Raw genomic sequence first — 20,995 nt, forward strand, 5'->3', positions numbered from 1 at the left:
ATGTGAGTGTGCAAGGTTTGAAAACAAGGGAAGGCAAAACATAAAGAAATTCATTAAATTGACGGTCAGAACTTTAACATCGAATTAGTTTTAAATAAACGCTGGTGCACGCAAGTTCGATTTTACCGATAGTTTGAAGAAAGTTGAAAGAAAACAAAAACAAATACAATTTAGTGAAGTCAACAAAATTTCAAAATTGCAAAATGGTGGCTTTGAGTAAATTCATTAAATATTTAATTGATAACGATGTCAAATGTAGCGGTATTTTTCACGATCACTCTTGTAAACGGAATGCATTACTCAACACATATAAATTTATGTTCTCGAATATGAAATATTTCGCGCCTGTTATTGGTGTAAGTGCACGTTTGGAAAGTGTATGTGGTGGTCCGTCAGTTTCAATAAAGTTGAAATTTTTTTTATTTAGTTACCCTTACTCATGCGCATACGGTCACTCAACAGGAAGCTGCTGCAGTCGACGCTCATATATTATGTGGAGGCAGTGTTGGCCGCCACGGCCGTCGGCTGGTCGATCCAAATCATTATTTGTTTTTTGCGGTTCGTTTCAGAAAACCGAAATAAAAATCTAGAACAATGTTATTAAATTGTTTAAATTCCCTTACAGACATTTATTGGGTAAATTCACCTATTTAACCTTTATATTGTTGCCGACTTTCATCGGCAGCTTTTGTACATTCATGGTTCCAAGTCCACGAGTTCATAGCCTGTTCTCGACCACCATATTTCAGTGTGTAAGTATAATTATTTATTTAAACAGTGAATTCTTTAAATCGGCATTAATTAAATACTTAGTCAATTTCTAATGTGAAAAAAGCACGTTGCAAGTATCCAAAGGCTAAGATATGGTATACCTATTATGTATATAGAAAATGTATGTGAAACATACAACGGTTTCTATGTATATTAGACAATGCGTTTGTTTGCTTCGAAATGTTTTTTGCCTTTACAATAATAGTATATGAAAGTAATTTTGAAATTATATTGGAGCTTGTAGAAAATAATAACAGAATAAAATTAGTTGGCATAGACTGTGAAGCTTATATTCAATAAATAATCTCAAAGGAGGAAGTGCAAATTTCACTTAATAATTAATTAAAATAGTACCCCGATAATAAATTGATGAAATGTTTTATACTCTCGCAAAATGTTGCTAAAGAGTACAATAGTTTTATTTATATAACGGTTGTATTTATCGTATAACACTAATCGAGTTAAATATGTGGTTATACCAGATCTTTATATATAAAAATTACGTGTCTCGTTGTTTGTCCGCGATGGACTCCTAAACTACTGAACCGATTAGCAAAATTTTGCACACTGTGAGGAGTCTGAAGCAACTTAGAATGTAGGATAGTCAAAACAATTCATAAATAAGCGAAACAGTGAAAGCTGTATTAAATAGACACCCTATTAAATGGACGCACTATTAAGCGAACAACTCTAATAACTGGACAGAAACGCTGGTTCGTCAGTGTCTGTTTATGGGAGATTTCACTGTATATTTTTCTAAACATACGCATGTATTCACAATCCCCCAAAAAATATAATACAGTTGAACTCAAACTTCAATAACTTCTATAACTCGAACTCTTGACTTAGCAATATCCGTAGAAGTCAAATTACATGAAAATTTTCTGCCATAACTCAAAGTTTTTTTGTGAATTATTGTGATTCGAGTTAGGAAAGTTCAACAGTAATTATAATTTTCAGTAAAATATCAACCTTAAGGGCCATCTCATCGCAATGTTTGGTTTACAGTTGGTTACAGTTCTGGTAAACTTAACCAAGGTTCCTTTTTTCGGCAAAGTACCTTATTTTAACTAGAACTGACAGATGCTGTTAACCTAACTGAGAAAACATGCTTAACGTTATTTTTTCCATTGAAATTTATTTGTTTAAACATATTCAAAATTAAACCTCAAGTGCAATCCCCTGGATTCTTATAGCAACAAAAACGTTTTCGGCTTTATTCGTAAATGAAAATTTCACTGTATTGAAAAGTTTATTATTTGAATAATATTATAAAATGTATAACACAGCGCTGCGTGGCCGGATCCACTAGCACTATACAGAGTTTTGTCCGGAAAGTAATAGGACCGATTTTCTTCCACCACGACTGTACTTCGGAGCGCACCGACTGGATTCAGTAGAGGGCGTTCCTAGCTAACGAACGAGCGGCTGGTCAGTTGTCTCCGAATACCTATAGAGTCAGGACAAACATTTTCTCGCGCCGTGTTTCTGTGAGTGGTGCAAGCCGAACTTGGTAAATCTGCGACAGAGATGATCAAGCAGGCTTACCCAGATGTTGCTTTAACAAGAAGTGGCGTGTTTCGGTGGCACCAGGCCTTTATGGAGGGCCGGGTGGAGGTCGCTGATGAAGACCGGAAGAATGAGCAAATCCAAAGTGAAAACGATGCTCATTGTCTTTTTTGACATCAAAGGCGTCGTTCACCATGAATTTGTTCCTCCTGAACAAACTGTCAACACCAAGCTTTACATGGAAGTCCTCAAGTGCCTCAAACGAAGGGATAATCGCTTCCAACAAGACATTGCAGCCGATTGGAAGTTGTACCACGACAACGCCCCAGCTCACGCCGCCTTTCTTGTGAACAGCTACCTAACCAAGGCCTAAACCTTCCGCAGCCGCCCTACAGCCCAGTTGTGGCCACTGGACTTTTTTTTTGTTTCCTTGCCTGAAAAGGTCGATTTTGTGGCGACAAAGGAGAGGCGACAAAGGAGAGGCGACAAGGAGCATGCAGCTCGGTTCTCAAGGCTATTCCGGTGAATGCCTTTCGTGATGCCTTCAATGCTTGGAAATCGCGCTGGCAGCGCTGTATCCGCGCAGAAAGGGCCTATTTTTTAAGACTCAGCCCTATTACTTTCCAAACAAACGCTGTACTGTGTTTGTTACACTTAAAATGAATGACATATACTGAAGAAAACGCACAAGGACATTAGCTTTCCAAGATAACATATGCTCACATTATTAGAACAAGGGATGATAATAAAGTTATTCCATTTCTAGGCAAACCACACCAATATATTAACCAGACATAGTAGGAACGTTTTCTGTTAGCAATGTCTTGTCCCAGAATGAGGTGACATTAGATAATAACGACTCCGGCAAAGCTCGCGGAGGGAAACCGTGAGAAACATTTAATTTGAGTTTAAGATTAGCAATTTCTATGGCAGCCGGTTCTACCTTACTGCTCTAGGCCAATCCTTTCGGTGATCTAACAATTAACGTGAAAAAATTCTAACTCAGATTGACCGATATATTTACCTCTATGATATAAAGTCTACCGATTGTTTGACTTTAAGTATATGGGGTCGGTGAAGTATTTAAGCTATTTTACACATTTGACGCTCTGTAAATTATTTAAGACAACTTACCTATTGACCTAACATAATATACATACAAGTATATGAATATACGGTATAAAGGCAAAGGGAAGTTTGAAAATGTACAAGTATACTACTGTGATCATGAAAGGCGAACATTTAAATTATATTTCGCGTGTTTTTCGAATCGATAAATATTTTTTCTGTAAGTTGTTAGTACTGTTGGTGCCATCTATGCTAAATTTCACGTCAAAATATTCATTAGTATTTGAGATACGCCTCTTTTTGTGAGGCTCTAAAAGTGAATACTTCGATTTTTACTATGTCTGACGTGCAATAATGCACCATCTCATACTGCATTGGTTATTCGTGATTATTTCGCAACATTTTCAACTAATATCGTGCCGCAACCACCGCATTCGCCTGATTTATCTTCGTGTAACTTCTGGCTATTCAACAAATTCATATGAACACTCCGAGGACACCGTTTTGACGCAATTGAGGATATAAAAGCTGAATCGAAGAAGGCTATGATGGCCATCACGAGGAGGATTTTTCCAATGAAGTATTGAAATGATTTTAGTGTCAGAAATACTATATGTCATAGATTGACCGATAAAAAAACTAAATTTTCACATACCCAAAAAAAGAAGTGACATTTGAATTTAAACTGCGCGCGTAGTTTTTTAATACAAAATCTATCTATGTTATATAGCATCCCTTTTTTGCCCTCCACTCTACGTTAGTTTTGCAGAAATCAAAATGTGATGAATTATATTCGAACGATCGAACAGACACTAATTCGAAAATTTATGCATATAAAGGGTGATCCAAGTAGAGGTCCTTTTTCAATAGCCTTTTTTTGACAGATCACGCGTTCAGTATTTTTTGGCATTTCAACATGGAAAGGCTTGTGCTTGAACAACGTCCACAAATCCTTATCTAGAAAATTTATTACGTTATTTCACGTCCTGTAAAGAATGTCTTTCTCACGCTTCGCTCAACTTATGGTCATCAACATCATCAGCCATCTTGAGACCCAGCATTCATCATTGGATAATAATCCATCGAATAGACTACATTCAGCACTCAGTGAAGAAATTTTAGCATCCGTAGCCGAGAGTCGATTCGGCGACATTCGCAGCAACTCGTATTTTTCGTCGAAATCTTGAATTGAAAGCATAAAAAATACATCTTGTGAAAGAACTGAAGCCGCTCCACCTACCCACCCAAGCGACATCGCTTCAAGCCTTAATTATGTTCAGCGATGAGGCCCATTTCTGGATCAATGGGTGTGTAAACAAGCAAAATTACCGAAGAGCAACCTGAAAGGATTCGAGTGCTGGCATTTCATCCAGAAAAACCACGGCTTGGCGTGGTTTGTGAGCCGGTGGAATCATCGCTTCATATTTCTTTAAAAATGTCTGAGGTACATATATGCGGACAATCGCACTTCGATTCAGGCCTTGGATGAATGCTCGAACAAGTCATCGGAAATTGGACTTAATAGGTGGACCGTCTGAGACGTAGCCGCGGCCAAGATTTGAAAGAGATAATGTCCAAAAAAAAAATGCCAATGGAATCTCAAAATGGATCACCCTTTACATTAGGGTGGGGGAAAAAACTAATGATTTTATTTCGCTTGGTATTCTGAAAAATTGCATGATAGACACCTCGTAGAACAGTTCTCTATGTATGAGCTCTTAATTGTACCTGAAAGGTCATTCGCTTACCTACTTTTATTGTTAAAAAATATCCTTAAAATAATAATATTTTAATCGGTAATATCTTTTAAACGGTTAGGCTTACGGAAAAATCGACGTAGACCTCTTTTGAAGAGCGTTCAATTTTCTACAAAATACACCAAAAAGAAATATTTCTGCAAGTAATTGGAAGCGAGATGCAACTTTTTCTTTCCCATAATAAGAGAAAAGTACAAAACCGTTAGGCGGAGGACCCCTTATATATATGTACATATACGTATCTTCACTTAAAATGCAAAATAACGTAACATCATTTTTCACAAGTTTACAGCCGAAGGAAAAACGATATAGTAGAAACCACTCATATTGAAACAAAATTAAGGGTTTTGGTTATAAAATGGTTATACATACTATATATTGGTTATATCTGAGAGCGGCTGCCGGAAATTTTATGCTACAGATATGTAATATGATGTAGTGAATCGTAAGCAATAAAAAACTCAATTTCAATCGTTTTTATGATACATTGTTTTGCATTCTGGATTAGTTTTAGGTCTTCAAGGTGAAAAATGTAATATACTGTATTACAACATGTTGCATAGTATAAAGCTACATCCTTACATTCTACTTGTACATATACCATGTACGCATAGAAATGATCGTTTTAAAGATAAATGAGTTTAATAAAAAATTACTAATATTTCTCAAATTCTAATGCAATTAATTTTGTTTTTATTTTTTGCTATGATTTTGATAATTCATAACTTCTCGTCTATTTCGCTGGATCTCACCATCTCGCCAGACACTCGAATCCTTGATTATGTTAGAGAATACTGCACTCACGAAACTAATCGCCAATTCCTCATTGATACGCACATTCATATTTATGTGTTGTAGTGCCTTGATATTGAACGCCAAACGGAAAAAAACGTACAAAGGCTTTTGGTTGATGGAACCTACACCCTACAATGCCACAGCAGTGGAACAAACGGGAGAGAATGATGACAATGCAACGTGCAACAGTTCATGCAACCACAAAGACCAATCATGTCAGCAATATGCGCTACAAGGTATTCGAAATTTTATGCTCACCGGACTGGGATTGGACGCCATCAAAATGCTGATGAGCAATGTGCCATCAAATGTGAACGGGTTCATGGCGAAACTCTGCGTCAAATTGAAGGCTTTCAAATTACGCTCCTTTGCAATACTCACCTCATACGTCGCTATTTACAGGGTAAGCACTGTTGACACTTTTTTCGGTTCAAAATTTCCATTTAATTTGCATTTCTGACATTTTCAGCTTCTGCATTGTTACTTTAATCGCAATTTCGGTGGCGACTCACCGCTGAACCACAGCGTGGCGGCTTTTCTAAGTGGTTCCGGCTTCATATTTTTCCCAAAGTTAACACTGCTCAGCTATGCGATGGTCGGGAGCTTACAAATTAGCTGGCAGTATGTTACAACTTACTTGACTGAAGAGCGTTTTGGCGACACCTATGAGTGGGTCAAACGTTTGCCCTGCAGAATGATGTTTTATCCAATAGCGCTCGCGTATTTGGTAAATGCTTATGTCATTAACAAAAACTCTGTCAGCAAGCTTGGTGGGATGGTCATAAACGGCATCACAAATAACTAGTAAGTATCTGTGGTCTAAGGTGGTTTCAGTTACTTGTTTGTGTCAGATATAGAACTTAGCCAGTTTAATACCGTCTTTTTGTTCAAAATTTCTATAAAATTTTATTCAAAACATATGCATTATCATCTTGCAGAAAGTTTGAAAACCGATTTCAAGCTATTTCAAAGTTCAACTACATGTACTATTCATATAACGGATTATTGAACACCTTCAGAACTTTTCCCAAAAACGAAGTATTGACGAAGATACCGAAATCGATCCACACCTTGTGTAGTCCCATAAATCTGAATATGAGGATTCTACATCACCACTTGACTTTATCAAGCGAATATCACTCGATTTTAAATCTTATTAACTGTGGGACTACGAGGTGTGTTCAAAAATATCAAAAAGTATCGCGAATTTTGAATTTTCGCGGGTTACGTATATTCGAATTTCGAATTTTTTGTGGCGTTATGTTGGTACTCATGTCTCTCACTTATGCCGACAAGCTCGGCCATTTGGAATGTTCATTTCATTGTTGACAGCTGCTTTGCTTGCACGTGTTTTGGATCGTCTTCGATTTTTACCTATACAAAAAAATGGATCAAAGATCTCAAGAAGGCCGAGAAGATGTGAACCACGAAGAGCGTGCCGGACGCCCGAGCACTTCAACAGCAGACGAAAAAATTAATGAAGTGGAGAAAATGGTATTGGCCAATCGTCGAATCACCGTTAGAGAAGTTGCTGAGGACCTAAACATATCGATTGGCAAGTTATGCGCAATTTGCGCGAAGCAATCCGCCAGAAACGCCCGGATTTGTGGAAGAACAAAAATTGGCTTTTGCACTACGATAACGCCCTTGCTCACACATCGTTGCTTGTGCGCGACTTTTTGGCCAAAAACAACACACTAATGATGCCGCAGCCACCGTATTCCCCAGATCTGGCCCCCTGTGCCTTTTTCTTGTTCCCTAAACTGAAGAGGTCCATGAAAGGAGGACGTTACGCTTCTCTTGACGAGATAAAGACGGCATCGAAGGAGGAGCTGAAGAAGATAAAAAAAAAAATTTTTTAAATGCTTCGAAGATTGGAAAAACCGTTGGCACAAGTGTATAATATCTCATGGGGATTACTTTGAAGGGGACAAAATAGATATTCATGAATAAATAAATAATTTTTGAAAAAACAAAAAATTCGCGATACTTTTTGAACACACCTCGTATGCAGTAGTCGACTGCTTTCAAGGTTAGGATAGGTTCGTCCTCACGAGTTTGATCATGAGAGACTCAATTTGAACAGCTGAGTATGTCGGTTTCAAAATGTGTATGCATTTACCTGGTTTGCTGAAGGTATGACCACCGAGATATGTATTTCAACTACAGTATTCCGAAAGCTTGACAATGGAGAGAGCGAAAAGTGTCTTAATTTTTCCACCTCAACTTCCTCTATACAATTTTGGTAGATTTTAGTCTTTTCCCAAGTACGGTTATTAAAAAGTGTCCAGTTTCATACCTTTTTGGCAAGAAGAACTTTGAAAGAGCAAGTAGTTCAATAGACTTTTTGTAGCTGTAATGGTTTTTATGCTCACTTCGGGGCAGAATGTCTGCTGCTTCTCTGATGGCAGCTATGTACCTTTGCTTTCAAACCAAGGGATTGGTCTGGTACACCGAAACTTAAGTTTATTGGTCGCTTCCTACTGCAAACCTCTCTCCCGTCTCCTTTATAACGGCATTTTAAATTTACTGTTCGTTTCATTTTTTCACCATTTTCTTCGTGTTGCTGATATGATGATGTTAATCACAAGAACCATCACGAGTAACTACGCCAGCATTTTTTATAACGGTAGTAGTAGATGTTTGCACGTTTGTTATGATTGCATGGGTATTGGAATTAAAAAGTATTTTTTTTAATATTTTGACTTACTTAACATTATATTTATTCTCATTTTTCCACTTTATTTCAGTGTGAGAACCACCCATGCAAGCGTTGAGATAGTCGAGCACATTCTGGCACGGTGTTCACCAGCTTTGTAAGGCTCTAAATCAAGTTGACCAATAAAAATGTAAAAAAGTGCTTTTCCAATGAGTTATATCAACAATTTTTATCATACCACATGTAAGTTAAAATAAATTTTGGCCCACTTAATTGAACTGAAAAACAGAATTTTATTAATACTGAGGTAATATTTAGGAGGGTTGATTTTGGGGTTTTCAATTATATTTTTGCCTTTAAGCACTTATATTTTAATTATTATATTCTGATGTTAAGGCCCTGGATTCCATTTATATCAGCAGGGATCACATCACCTCAGTAGCGCCCGGCAAACTCCTAGAGCTATTCAGGCTGCTGGGACTCTGGGAAGACATGTGATATAGGAGAGGGCACAATAGACTCTAGGTCGCGGTGCATTACCTCATAACACTATCTATCTATCTATGTAAAAATTGTAAAACCTACGAAGTGGCTGATGTGGCATACATTATGACAAAAAACACGGAAATCCGGTTATTGTAAACAAAACGCAAAATATTTAATTATTGATCAATTTTATTGTGCCACCTTCATAGTAATCCTTACCAGATATAATACAATTATAACAACGATTTTTCCAGAACTCGAAACATTTTTCATTAGCACTTTTTGGAATGGCCATCAGTTCCTTTAGCGAATTTTGTTTAATCTCTTCGAACAACGGAAAACGGTTTCCATTCCGATGATTGCTGACTTTTTTGCATGTCAAACTTATAAACCCTTGTCTCAACGACAGTTTTACGACTTTCCATGAATGTGGGATTGGAATTCGCACGATAAGCATGTCCAAAGAGACCTATTTACGGTACTATTTTCGAAAAAAAAATCCGCTTTTTCGAAACGAGTCGAGGAAGAACGCGTTTCATACTCAAATCCACCAAAATAATTCGAACGGACTCACGAGAGATGTCGAGCTCTCTTGCCATCTCTCTAACACTTGCCTGATCACCATATCCTTCACTTTTTTAAAAATTGTCTTGGCTTGTGTTTTTGATAAAACTGAATCACGGAAAGCCTTTTCCAACATTCGCTACTATTCCGCACACGAAACTTGGTTAGAAACACGAAATTTGAGACAAATTCATTGTTAGATATTTTTATTGATATAAAAATCGCAACGTACTACTGTGTTTTACCGACTTAAGCAGCAGCTCAAAGCAAAGTAGTCGACAGAGCGCGCACATATTTGACATAGTAATTAAAGACAACTTAGCAAAATACATTTTTTTGTTTGGAAATAACATTTATCCGGTTAATTTCTTGCTTTTTTGCCTTAAGGGGTTATATACAGTTAGGAGGTCGAAAAAAAGGCATTTTTCAAGAATTTGTTCTAAGAAAACTATTTCGTTTATTGATTTGAAACTTGGCAGGTATATTATGACAACCTTAATCTATATTCACATATTTTTTATTGCCAAAAATAATGATCGGGAACGTTGATATTGCCAATTTTGCAGGGGTCCGCAAAAAAAAGGCCTCTTGCGGTGAGCACGATATCTCTGGACTGGATCATCTAAAATGCAAAAACCAAATAAATTTCATTAACATAATAAATAATCTAGTGATTGATCGAAGGAATTAGCAAAAAAAAAATTTTTTGACAAAATGGCGGCTACTCAAAGCAAAAGGTTCGTTTTTGGACCAAAATTCGGGTCTATAATTGTTTATAAAAATAAGAAATTTTCATCGGATGGAAATCCTTCGATATTACTAAAATATATAGCTGAAGCTTGTGTAGACACCGCTTATGCGATTATAGCTATAGATATAGGATTATATGTATATATGTAAATGATCAGGATGAAGAGACGAGTTGTCAAGTCAAGAAGCAATTAATACAACGAGATGCAACTTTGCACGGATAATGCCTTTAAAGTATGCCACCTTATGACCGAATTCTTCAAATTCAACAGAAGCTGTTCAAGCACCTAAGTACCGAATACTTGGAACCCTGTACATACATATAGCTGACTTTTGACCGAAAATATCGATCAATGTGTGAAATATATAATTGAAATTCGGGGATAATCCTTCCCTGACAATGGTATATCTGTGAGTCAAGAATTGGCTGAATCGGGTCAATAATTCCCTATGCCTGAGATTTTCGAACTTCTGAGTGACTTTGTGCCGTATACATATATATGTATATCGGCCAATAGAGACTGTATCATGATAAGGGTATTGGGGGGACCGTGTTTTACTCATAACAGTGTATCTTTCTGCCTAAAATAGATAATTTGACCGAAAACTTGACCAAGCCCATATATAACTAATACCAGGATTTTCGAACATGCGGCCGACTTTACTCCATGTGATTGATGATGGTATGTGAGTTACTTTATGAAACCCAGGGAACATTCTTTTAGTATGTGGAATGTTAATAGTAAGTGGTATTGACAAAATTAGTTAAAATAGAGTCGATACTACTCCAACTCCCATATGCTATATATAAAGATTTTGATTTTTCTAACAAACCTTTTGTGTCGGTCAGCGTATGATTTATGTATATAAAGCAAAGGTTTATACTCGTATAAAATGCCCAAAATATGCAAGTTGCAAGAGTATAAAATGTTCGTTTGCACCCGTTGTTAGCCCTTCCTTTCTTGTTTATAGAAAAATTATATTTATCAATTTATTTCGCTCAGTACTTAATATATATATTTGCAATTATTTTAACGGAGATAATATAATATAAGTAAACAGGAAATAAAATGAAATGGCATGGAAGCTAAATCTTGTACATTTCAATAATAATAATAATTTTGGGTCTGATGACCTCTAATAAGCAAGTAACACATTAGACAATCATTAGAGTTTTTTAATTAAGTGTTAACACGGTGAAACACTACTTAAATAATGTTATTAGAGGAATAATTTACACAAATGCAAGTGTCAAGACATGGCTTATTAACATATTGCAACTTAACGTTGAGTATTACGCATTTAATAAAAAAAAACGAGCGCTTGGTATTCGCGTGTGCTTTATGCTTTATAATAATTTATGCGAAAACGTGTCGCTTCTTTACATAATACCTTAGTATGGCCCGGTGATTGATATGTTAGGTTGGAGAATTATTATTCCAACGCTGTCACTTATAGCGCGAAAAAGTCAAATGAATTTGAATATCTACTTTAATGTGGAGTAGACTGAACTTAAGGTAGGATTTATTACCAGCCAACCATAACGCTTTTAAATATAAACTATAATATTTTTATGAAATTGTATCATCAGACATACTTCTTGGTGGAAAGTCAGAAAAGTTTTGTTTTAACTACATTTGGTTCAGATTCATGTGTTTCAAAACTGTTTCAATATCAGCTAGACTAATTTTGCTTGGTCACTGAAGCTAGTTAGTGCATAGATGCAGATATGTACATATGTGAATAGTTACGACACTCGGTAATGCAGTGGTTCAACAAAGCAGAAGCAATATTAACCTAAATTCTTCTTCTTCTTAATTGGCGTAGAAACCGCTTACGCGATTATAGCCGAGTTAACAACAGCGCACCAGTCGTTTCTTCTTCTCGCTACGTGGCGCCAATTGGATATTCCAAGCGAAGCCAGGTCCTTCTCCACTTGGTCCTTCCAACGGAGTGGAGGTCTTCCTCTTCCTCTGCTTCCCCCGGCGGGTACTGCGTCGAATATTTTCAGAGCTGGAGTGTTTTCGTCCATCCGAACAACATGACCTAGCCAGCGTAGCCGCTGTCTTTTAATTCGCTGAACTATGTCGATGTCGTCGTATATCTCGTACAGCTCATCGTTCCATCGAATGCGGTATTCGCCGTGGCTAACGCGCAAAGGACCATAAATCCTTCGCAGAACTTTCCTCTCGAAAACTCGCAACGTCGACTCATCATACAGCAGGACGGGAATTATGAGTGACTTATAGAGTTTGGTTTTTATTTGTCGAGAGAGGACTTTGCTTCTCAATTGCCTACTCGTACGAAGTGCCCAACCTGTGCAAGTGGCAAGAGTATATCCTGCGTTTGCACCCGTTGTTAGCCCTTCCTTTCTTGTTTATAGTAAAAATTATATTTATCAATTTATTTCGCTCAGTACTTAATATATTATATATATTTTGCGGTTATTTTAACGGCGATAATATAATATAAGTAAACAGGAAATAAAATGAAAATGGCATGGAAGCTAAATATTGTACATTTCAATAATAATAATAATTTTGGGTCTGATGACCTCTAATAAGCAAGTAACACATTAGTCAATCACTAGAGATTTTCTAATTAAGTGTTAACACGGTGAAACACTACTTAAATAATGTTATTAGAGGAATAATTTACACAAATGCAAGTGTCAAGACATGGCTTATTAACATATTGTCCAGCCTTGAGATTACGCAGAAATAAAAACGCGGCGCTTGAGGCCGATGTGCTTTATGCTTTATCATAATTTATGCGAATACGTGTCCTTCAACAGCTGTACACTCTTATAGAATTTATGTTAAAATTTATACAGATTTGCTCAGGACAAATAATAGGTTGTCAAAAAAGTCTTGCGGTATTTTTATTGAATTTTTTTTTTTTTTTATTGAAGAACGAAAACGTTGAAACCATCGTTGTGCGGTGGAAATGGAAACTGTATGGGGTCCATAAACTGCACAAATTTTATTGGCGGCTTGAGATGCATTTTTGCCTTTATCGTAGTAGTACTGTAAAATATGCCGTATTTTCTCTTTATTTTGCTCCATGCGACGCTATAACTCACGAACGACTTAAAAGAAACGACAATCAATCAAACAGGTGTTAGCGCGTGAAATAAGCTTTCCAAAGAGGTATAGCATGACCCGATGCGACGAATAAAACTAGAACTACGCGCTTTCAGCGACAACTAGCGAAAATACCGCAAGACAACCAATATTTACGGTAACGCTGTATAAGATGTGGGAGTGGGCGAAATTGATTATTAACCCCAAACAATCAACATATAACGGTAATGTTGAAAACTAACAAAATTGATTTAACCCACTAAATAAATTCTTTAAGGCTTACATGAGTTTCCTCGTTTAAAGAATAATTGTTTTCAACAATTGTTTTTCATATAAAAAATTAATATTTTATTATAATTTTTTATTGTTACAAACGCACACTATTAACAAAGAAATTCTGAAAATTTTAGAAAAATAATTTGTTTAAAACCCGGCCTTTGTGACGCCATTTCCGGTGACCCCTCGGAAAAAAGAAGGGCCAGCGTTGGCGGAATAATTCCTTACAAGATCATCTAAAGCGAAAAAATACGTGTTTTAGTTATAACTTTAAATTAGAACTTCAACGAAGGAGAAAAACTGAAAATTGGATTTTTGGCAGACATTTTTCAAAAAAATTAAAATTTCGCGACCTTTTTTTTCAATTTGTAGTAATCGAAAAAAAAAATCCTTCATACAAGTTTTCAGGGATTGTATCTCAAAGACTTGTTTAAAATTTCATGAAGATCGGTTGAGAGGTTCTCGATAAATCTTGCCAACCGACTTCAAAAACACAGTTTCGAGAAAAAACGTTTAAAGACGGCGCACTTAGCCTAGCTAACCTCAAGTCCACAAGTTCTCAAAGCTGTAACTCCGAAGCTATTTCTCGGAACAACTTGAAAATTTACTACAATATTCTAGATGTGCTAATTTAAAAAGACAATAAAAATCGATTTTTTTTAAACCTGTAAACGTAACCCCTTAAAAAGAATTACATTGGTCTATAGTGACTTTGTTTCCTAGATATAAGATCGGCTATGGATACATTTGTGCTCACAATGCATGACCCTATAACAGTCATAACCATGATAAAATCTGTATCTTTCAAGAATTACCGCAAATCTCTGATTTCATTTTGAAAAAAATAACTTTGACGTCGATGTTTCACCGGCACTTTCACTTCTACTGATAGATTGTAATGATTTCTGTAAAGGCCCTATTGGAAAAGCCGCGGATAACGTCTACTATATATTAGCAGACAACTTCACAGTTAATAGCGGCAATCTAGGCAATAACAATGGAGCTTCTCTTGTGAACTTCTCCCACATTAGAGAGGCAGCGCTTAAAACACTTGGGGCCCCACGATATGAGACAGTGAAAGAGGTACCCACTGTGAGGCCGCAGAACCTGCTTTCGCTTCAAGCGTAGACATCCTGAAGGAGGACTACTTCTCATGAACTACGTAACGGCACTCCATCTGGCATCGCTAAGAACAAAAACAACCTTGATTAAAGCCCCATTTTGTTTACTTTTGGAAGGATTTGTACTTACTACGCTTTACCAAAGTGGGGGCTGATTTTGTGTCTTTTGTGTCACCTGTGTTGACTTAATTCTTATCAAATTAACATCTCCAAGTGCAAAAGCCTGAACCGTTAGCTGGAGCTCATAAAAGCCCAAATGAATCTCAGTTGTGATTTGCTCTTTATGCAAGTATATTGCAAGTAAGCTGGTTAAAATAAATGCAAGTGTCAGCGATACGAAAAAATTTTTTGCTATCGAGCCTAAACATGGCAGTTCCATGGTTTCATGAATAAATTCGTAATCTGGACGCTTGAACACATATGGCTTGATCTTCTGGACTAGTTTTAACCCAAGAATTTATAGAGTATTAAAAGAGCAGAGTATTTGCAGATAGAGCAGAGACTTAGCATAGTGAAAAACACTACGAAGATGAGACTGGTCCCAATTCAGAAAAAATTAAAAAAAATTAATTACCTCTTTAAATAAACAAAGAAACGCTAATTTGTTAAACATTATATAATATGACATAAAAACTGCAGGTCAAAATGACGTAACGTCATTAAACCTGTGTTTAAAGGTATTTGTTTACAAATTGACGCTGCATAAATTATTGATTTTTTTAATTTAGCCATGACTGCTCCGCACTAATAAGAGAAAAATTATGCGAGTTAGAACTCAGTATGCTAAGGTCTGGCTCACTTTTGAAACAGTTCGTCACAAAGTTATAATATTAAATGCATTTATTGAAAAAATTTTCAAATGTAATACATTCTTGAGAAAATGGAACTTGAGACTATAGAAACAAGTCTTTGGGAAAAAATCGATCAAAAAATCAAATTACGAGCAATATCAAGACAATCCTCGAAACACTTTTCATAAGCACTTTTTGGGATGGCTTTCAGCGAATTTTGTTTATCCCTTCGATCTGCTGAAATCGGGTTCCACGGAGCGGCAATTTCAGTTTAGGGAACAAGAAGCCACAGAGCCAGATCTGGTGGTTGATCGATGGTATTCATTGCGTTTTTGCCTTTAAATTCGGTCACAATCGTGTTCGTTGCGATGGTGCATTATCATCGTGTAAAATCCATGAATTGTTCGGCGGATGATCTCACGCAAACGTCTCAATACGACCAAATATAACTTCTTATGGACAGTCTGTTCTTCCGGAACAAATTCATGATGCACCAAGCCATGTCAAAAAAAACAATGATCATCACCTTAATTTTTGAGCGGCTTTGGTGTGGTTTCTCTGGTTTCGACTCGTTTATTTCGGCAGTTATAATGCTATCCATGAGTGTGCGATCGGAATTCGCATAATCAGGCATGTTCAAAGAGACCCGTTAACGGTACTCTTTTTGAAAAAAATTCTGCTTTTTCCGGACGAGTCGAGCAAGAAAGCATTTCATACCAAAAATTACCACCAAAATCATTCGCACGGACTCACGAGAGTGTCGAGTTTTCTTACCATCTCTCTAACACTTGCCTGACGATTTTCAAGCACCATATCTCTCATTTTTTTTTAATATTTTCATCAGTTTAAGAGGTCGGCGGTCGTCCAGAATGAGGCATGTCTTCAACTCAATTCGTTACGTTGATCATTTATATATTCGGTATGTACATATTTTATAAGGTATCCGACATTACCCTCTGGCTGTTACAAACTAAATTTACCTTGTTCAAGGTATAATAATCAAACAGCCGCGAAGATCCGCCATATGTCAAACAACATTACGTCGCCCAACTCAAATAAGAGTTGAAGAAGCTCAGCCAAGCATGTCTAACGAGCAGACCAGCCAAAGTATGGGTTAATTATAGCGAAATATATATTATTTAAACAATAATTTTAATTAATTCACTTGACACTTTGTCAGGCATTTTGACACATGAAGAAAATATTTATTTTTGCCATTTGTTTATGGAGCGACATAATACTATACTTGAATCTGAGCCAACATATGTTTCATAGGGTAACAACGGCATCGTTATTGCTTGCAATTTGAGCTAATGTATTACGTTGGATCATCAATGTACATATTTACATAGTTATGTGTGTATATGCGCGTATTAGCGACCTTCGGCTTGCAGCTAACTCAAATGTGTGCACTTGCAATAACACAAGCCGGGAACCAATCAATCAGTTCCTTTCCGAACGCAACGGTCGGTTGTTCAAATTTGTCAATGCACTCTGCCCGACATATGTGCTATACTTTATAGTAAATACGCGTATAAAAAATGGTTGAGATTAGCAAACTCTATCAACCACCTTACAATTCTGTAAGCTGCTCGGAGCTGTTAATGCATGATGGCCTAACATGTAAACAAATATTCAGATGGAACTGGTACCGTTGCTCTGTGGGATGCTTGAAATATTTCCTGCCGTTAGCCATTGTAAGTGCACATCATTGTCGTGTATTGCCTGTGGACTGAAAGTGTTGTTATCTAATCGATTACGTATTTGCAGTCACCGCTAGTGCTCAGACCGCGTAGCTTGAACCGTCAAACGCTCTTAAATATACTACGTTACTATTTGGAAACTTCGCTATGGGGTTCGACCAGCTCTGCTTTGACTATCTACTGCATATGCCTTTACAGGTGATTATGTATTTGAAATTTCTGATTTTCGCAATCATAAAATAATTTCCATTGGTCAAATATCGTTCGAATTAAAGGCGCCTGTTTGGAAGATACTACTTATTGACGGCAACATTTTTGCCAACGTACACAGCGTTCCAGTTAAGTTGGTTCTACCCCATACGCACCGTCCGCCTCTTCGGCACAGCAACATCACAAGCGGTAAGATATTTGCAAGAAAAATCGCTTTTAATTTTTAGGAGTAAATCCGAAGGGCAAGCACTTGGTTGGATCGAGAAAAAGATACTGCAAACGGGTGATTGAACTTTACATGTTTCCATTGACAAATATCGTATCAGATGGCTGGCTACGGAATAGAAAGAAAAGTATGAAATGTGAAAACAGCAGATGTTGTAAATAAACCAAAGTCCAAGTAAAAGAAGCGATACTTCACAATTTATAAGCTTATACAAGCCGAACAACTGCTTACACGTTAGGTTTGCTGACAGGCATCTAAAGCACCGACAAAGCATATTGAAAGCTTTCGAAATCTTTTTGACAAGACAAAAGCCTCAAATTCACAAATTTTAAGTTTACAGTGCTTCAACATTTCGTTAATTAGAAGATTATGACACTTTGTCTATCTCGTCCTTGCCAGCGGCTTAAAAAAATGGAAAACATAGTAATATCGATCCGTGATACGATTTTTTTCGGAAGGAAAATCGCGCAATGAACAATGAGATGTTGGATGCTTTATTGGGTGACCTTCCATGGCGAGCGTAAAAGTAATTATTTAACGATTTTTAACGTACGGTAATTCGGTTAGTGATGAACCAGATTCACGAGCCCTGAAAACGGCAACCAAGGAGGATAGGGTGGCAAAAGCCGAAGTATTGGGCACGATAAAGCTGTCGACGCGTTTGCTCACTCCGTACAAAATGAACACAATTTCACAAAAAATGGATCATGGTTTCACAGTTACGCTAGGGAACAAGGAACAGTCGAAACAGGTCGACTTACCCGGTTTTTTGGGATACACAAAGTGCTCTTTCACCGTGACGACTTGCCGGCTCAAACCTCTGCCATCGCAACAACCAAATTTATCGAATTAGGCTACAAACTGAAAGCCTGTTAATGTATTCTTCCTATTTGGCCCCATGCTTTTTTGTTTACAGAGTTGAAAGAGTCATTCGCCGAACAGAAATTCGTGTCGAATTAGAAGGTTATCGCCATCATGGAGTGTTAAAGAAGTTGGAACATCAGATAATACCTATACTTTGTCGGACAATTGGTTTGTGATGTATAGGACTATGAGACGCAAGTTTTGGTATTTTGGAAGAGGATACAAATAGATACTCTGTGAAGTTCGATGGTTTTGCCTTTTTCTATGTAGCCGAGGAGGTTCAAAAGAGGCATGTTTAAAAAAGAGACATAAAATGTTAACGGAGCCTGGTGAACATATCGTTATTGTATACACATTTGAATGAAGGAATGCTCACAATCCACCGATGTACCGTTTTTTGCGAAGCCTCAGTGGTTTTACCCAAATTGCAGGAACTGAGGAGACTAAGTTTATAAAAATTTTATAGAAAAGTTTGAAGATCATATTAATTCATGTACCACCACCGATGTTAACTATATTCTAACGATAGCCAGTTCTACAATACCGGATATACCAAGATTTTCTTCAAGCAAAAGCTGCTATTTCGAAGACAGGGTGAAGATATCCGAGCAAAAACATCATAGTAATTAATGATTTCGATTTTGTTACAATTTCAGCCAATCCATAATTTCATTTCAATACTTGGTTTATATAACTGAAGATCGCATTGTTTGTATCATCTACATTAAACAATCTCCGAATCAACTTTTTGCAGGCTTTGGAAACCTGGCTGCGCAAACAAAACCACTTCATAACAAAATCCTTACCCATTCAGACAATAGTCTTCATGCTCTCTAGCGCCGTTGTATTACACTTTAAGCGCCGTAAGGAATTCAATGGATTCTGGTTTATACAGCCATCAAACATTGATGAATCACAACAAAAAGGTGTAGAGAACTTGGAAGATCTTCAAAAATCAGGAAAATGTTTGCATGAGGGCCCATCGTGTACCAAATATATATTGAGGGAAATGAGCAGTTATTTGATGTACGGCATACCATTAGATTTACTGAGCACTGTAACTAAGAGGAAAATGCCAAGAAGTTTGAGCGACTTGAAGATGATACGCTTCGAAATGACTGCCTTTTTTCTCTCCTATGTGGGAATATACAGAGTAATATTAGTAGTTTCTTTCGTTACTTATTGAAATGATTTACAAATGTGTTGCTTTTGCAGTTGTCAAGCTGTCTCCTAACTCGCTATACAGTCTATGGCACACGAGAACATTTGCTCGCCGCTGGTTTGGGTGGTCTTTCATATTTCTTCCTAAACAAATTGGCGTTTAGTGTTTTGGCCTTTGTGATAGCTGTGCAAGCATATTGGCAATCGTACTGCTCTCAGCCAGTGGAGAAGCCTGAAAATAAAATAGAAACAATTTTAAAAAGTGTTCCGTTCGCTAAATTGTTGGTACCATATAATCTCGCGTATTTGACGCACGTTTTCATTTTTCACAATCACGCCATGTCAAAGATAGCAAAAGGATTCTTTCGTGGTGCGACGGATAATCGGTGAGTTAAAATTAATTGAGTAGCACTTATTTTATGGACTCTAAATTATCTAATTATTTGTATTAAATTAGGTTTGCACAAATACATCAATATATATTGGATGCGTTAGCTCGACACGAAAAGATGCTGTTAAGTTAAATACTTGTGTGAGTCATTAAAGACGGAAGAAAGTTCGATATGTGTGCTGACACAAATTATAATTCTCAGCGAGCCACTTAGTCCAAAATTAATAAATCATGTGAGAGATTTGAAAGAACACAGATTTAATATATTAATAATTGTTTAATGAAATCAATAAAAGATGGTGCATTTGCAAGTATACTTTTTTGTGTCTACCAATTTGTATAACCTAAACAGAGTATGTTAAGTTTGCCACGAAGTTTGTAGCACTTATTAGAAAATAACCATGTCTGCCTGCACGCCTAACAGTCCATCAGCTTTGAGATATCAATGTAAAATTCTGTACTGGTCTGTACTTGCCAAGAAGCTACCTATTTGTCGTAATCGCCGCTATTGGAGCGCATAGCTGCCATACAAACTGATCCATCAAAAGAAAGTCGTAGTATGGAAAGCATTTTTGATAAGATATTTTCTCGAAATTTGGCATTGATTATGACGTATGTATGTACATATGTAAGTATATGATGAGACAATGCTGCAATATCCAAACAAATTGTTTAATTGGACCAATCTGGCATATACATATGTACATAGCTGCCAAGCAAAATTAAGATATTCATAAATATCTTTATTTATTATTAAATAACCTTAATTTGATTTCAAGGTCAAAGAACGTGGATAGAAAGAACTATCAA

The 20,995-nt window shown here is 36.8% G+C and overlaps 2 protein-coding genes across 2 annotated transcripts; both read left to right on the forward strand.

The window, feature by feature from the left end:
* The first annotated feature begins 82 nt into the window (after positions 1–82).
* Positions 83–8,845, forward strand: LOC120766934. Its single transcript, XM_040092684.1, has 6 exons — positions 83–356; positions 428–558; positions 626–752; positions 5,869–6,303; positions 6,370–6,704; positions 8,651–8,845. The coding sequence occupies exons 1-6, from the start codon at positions 204–206 to the stop codon at positions 8,718–8,720; spliced, it is 1,251 nt and encodes a 416-aa protein (XP_039948618.1). The 5' UTR covers positions 83–203; the 3' UTR covers positions 8,721–8,845.
* Positions 8,846–17,060: 8,215 nt separating this feature from the next.
* LOC120766620 lies at positions 17,061–20,501 on the forward strand. Its single transcript, XM_040092231.1, has 6 exons — positions 17,061–17,327; positions 17,401–17,531; positions 17,609–17,732; positions 19,388–19,786; positions 19,849–20,180; positions 20,252–20,501. The coding sequence occupies exons 1-6, from the start codon at positions 17,172–17,174 to the stop codon at positions 20,316–20,318; spliced, it is 1,209 nt and encodes a 402-aa protein (XP_039948165.1). The 5' UTR covers positions 17,061–17,171; the 3' UTR covers positions 20,319–20,501.
* The last annotated feature ends 494 nt before the right edge of the window (positions 20,502–20,995 follow it).

Source organism: Bactrocera tryoni, chromosome 1, assembly GCF_016617805.1.
Source record: "Bactrocera tryoni isolate S06 chromosome 1, CSIRO_BtryS06_freeze2, whole genome shotgun sequence".
NCBI lineage: Eukaryota > Metazoa > Arthropoda > Insecta > Diptera > Tephritidae > Bactrocera > Bactrocera tryoni.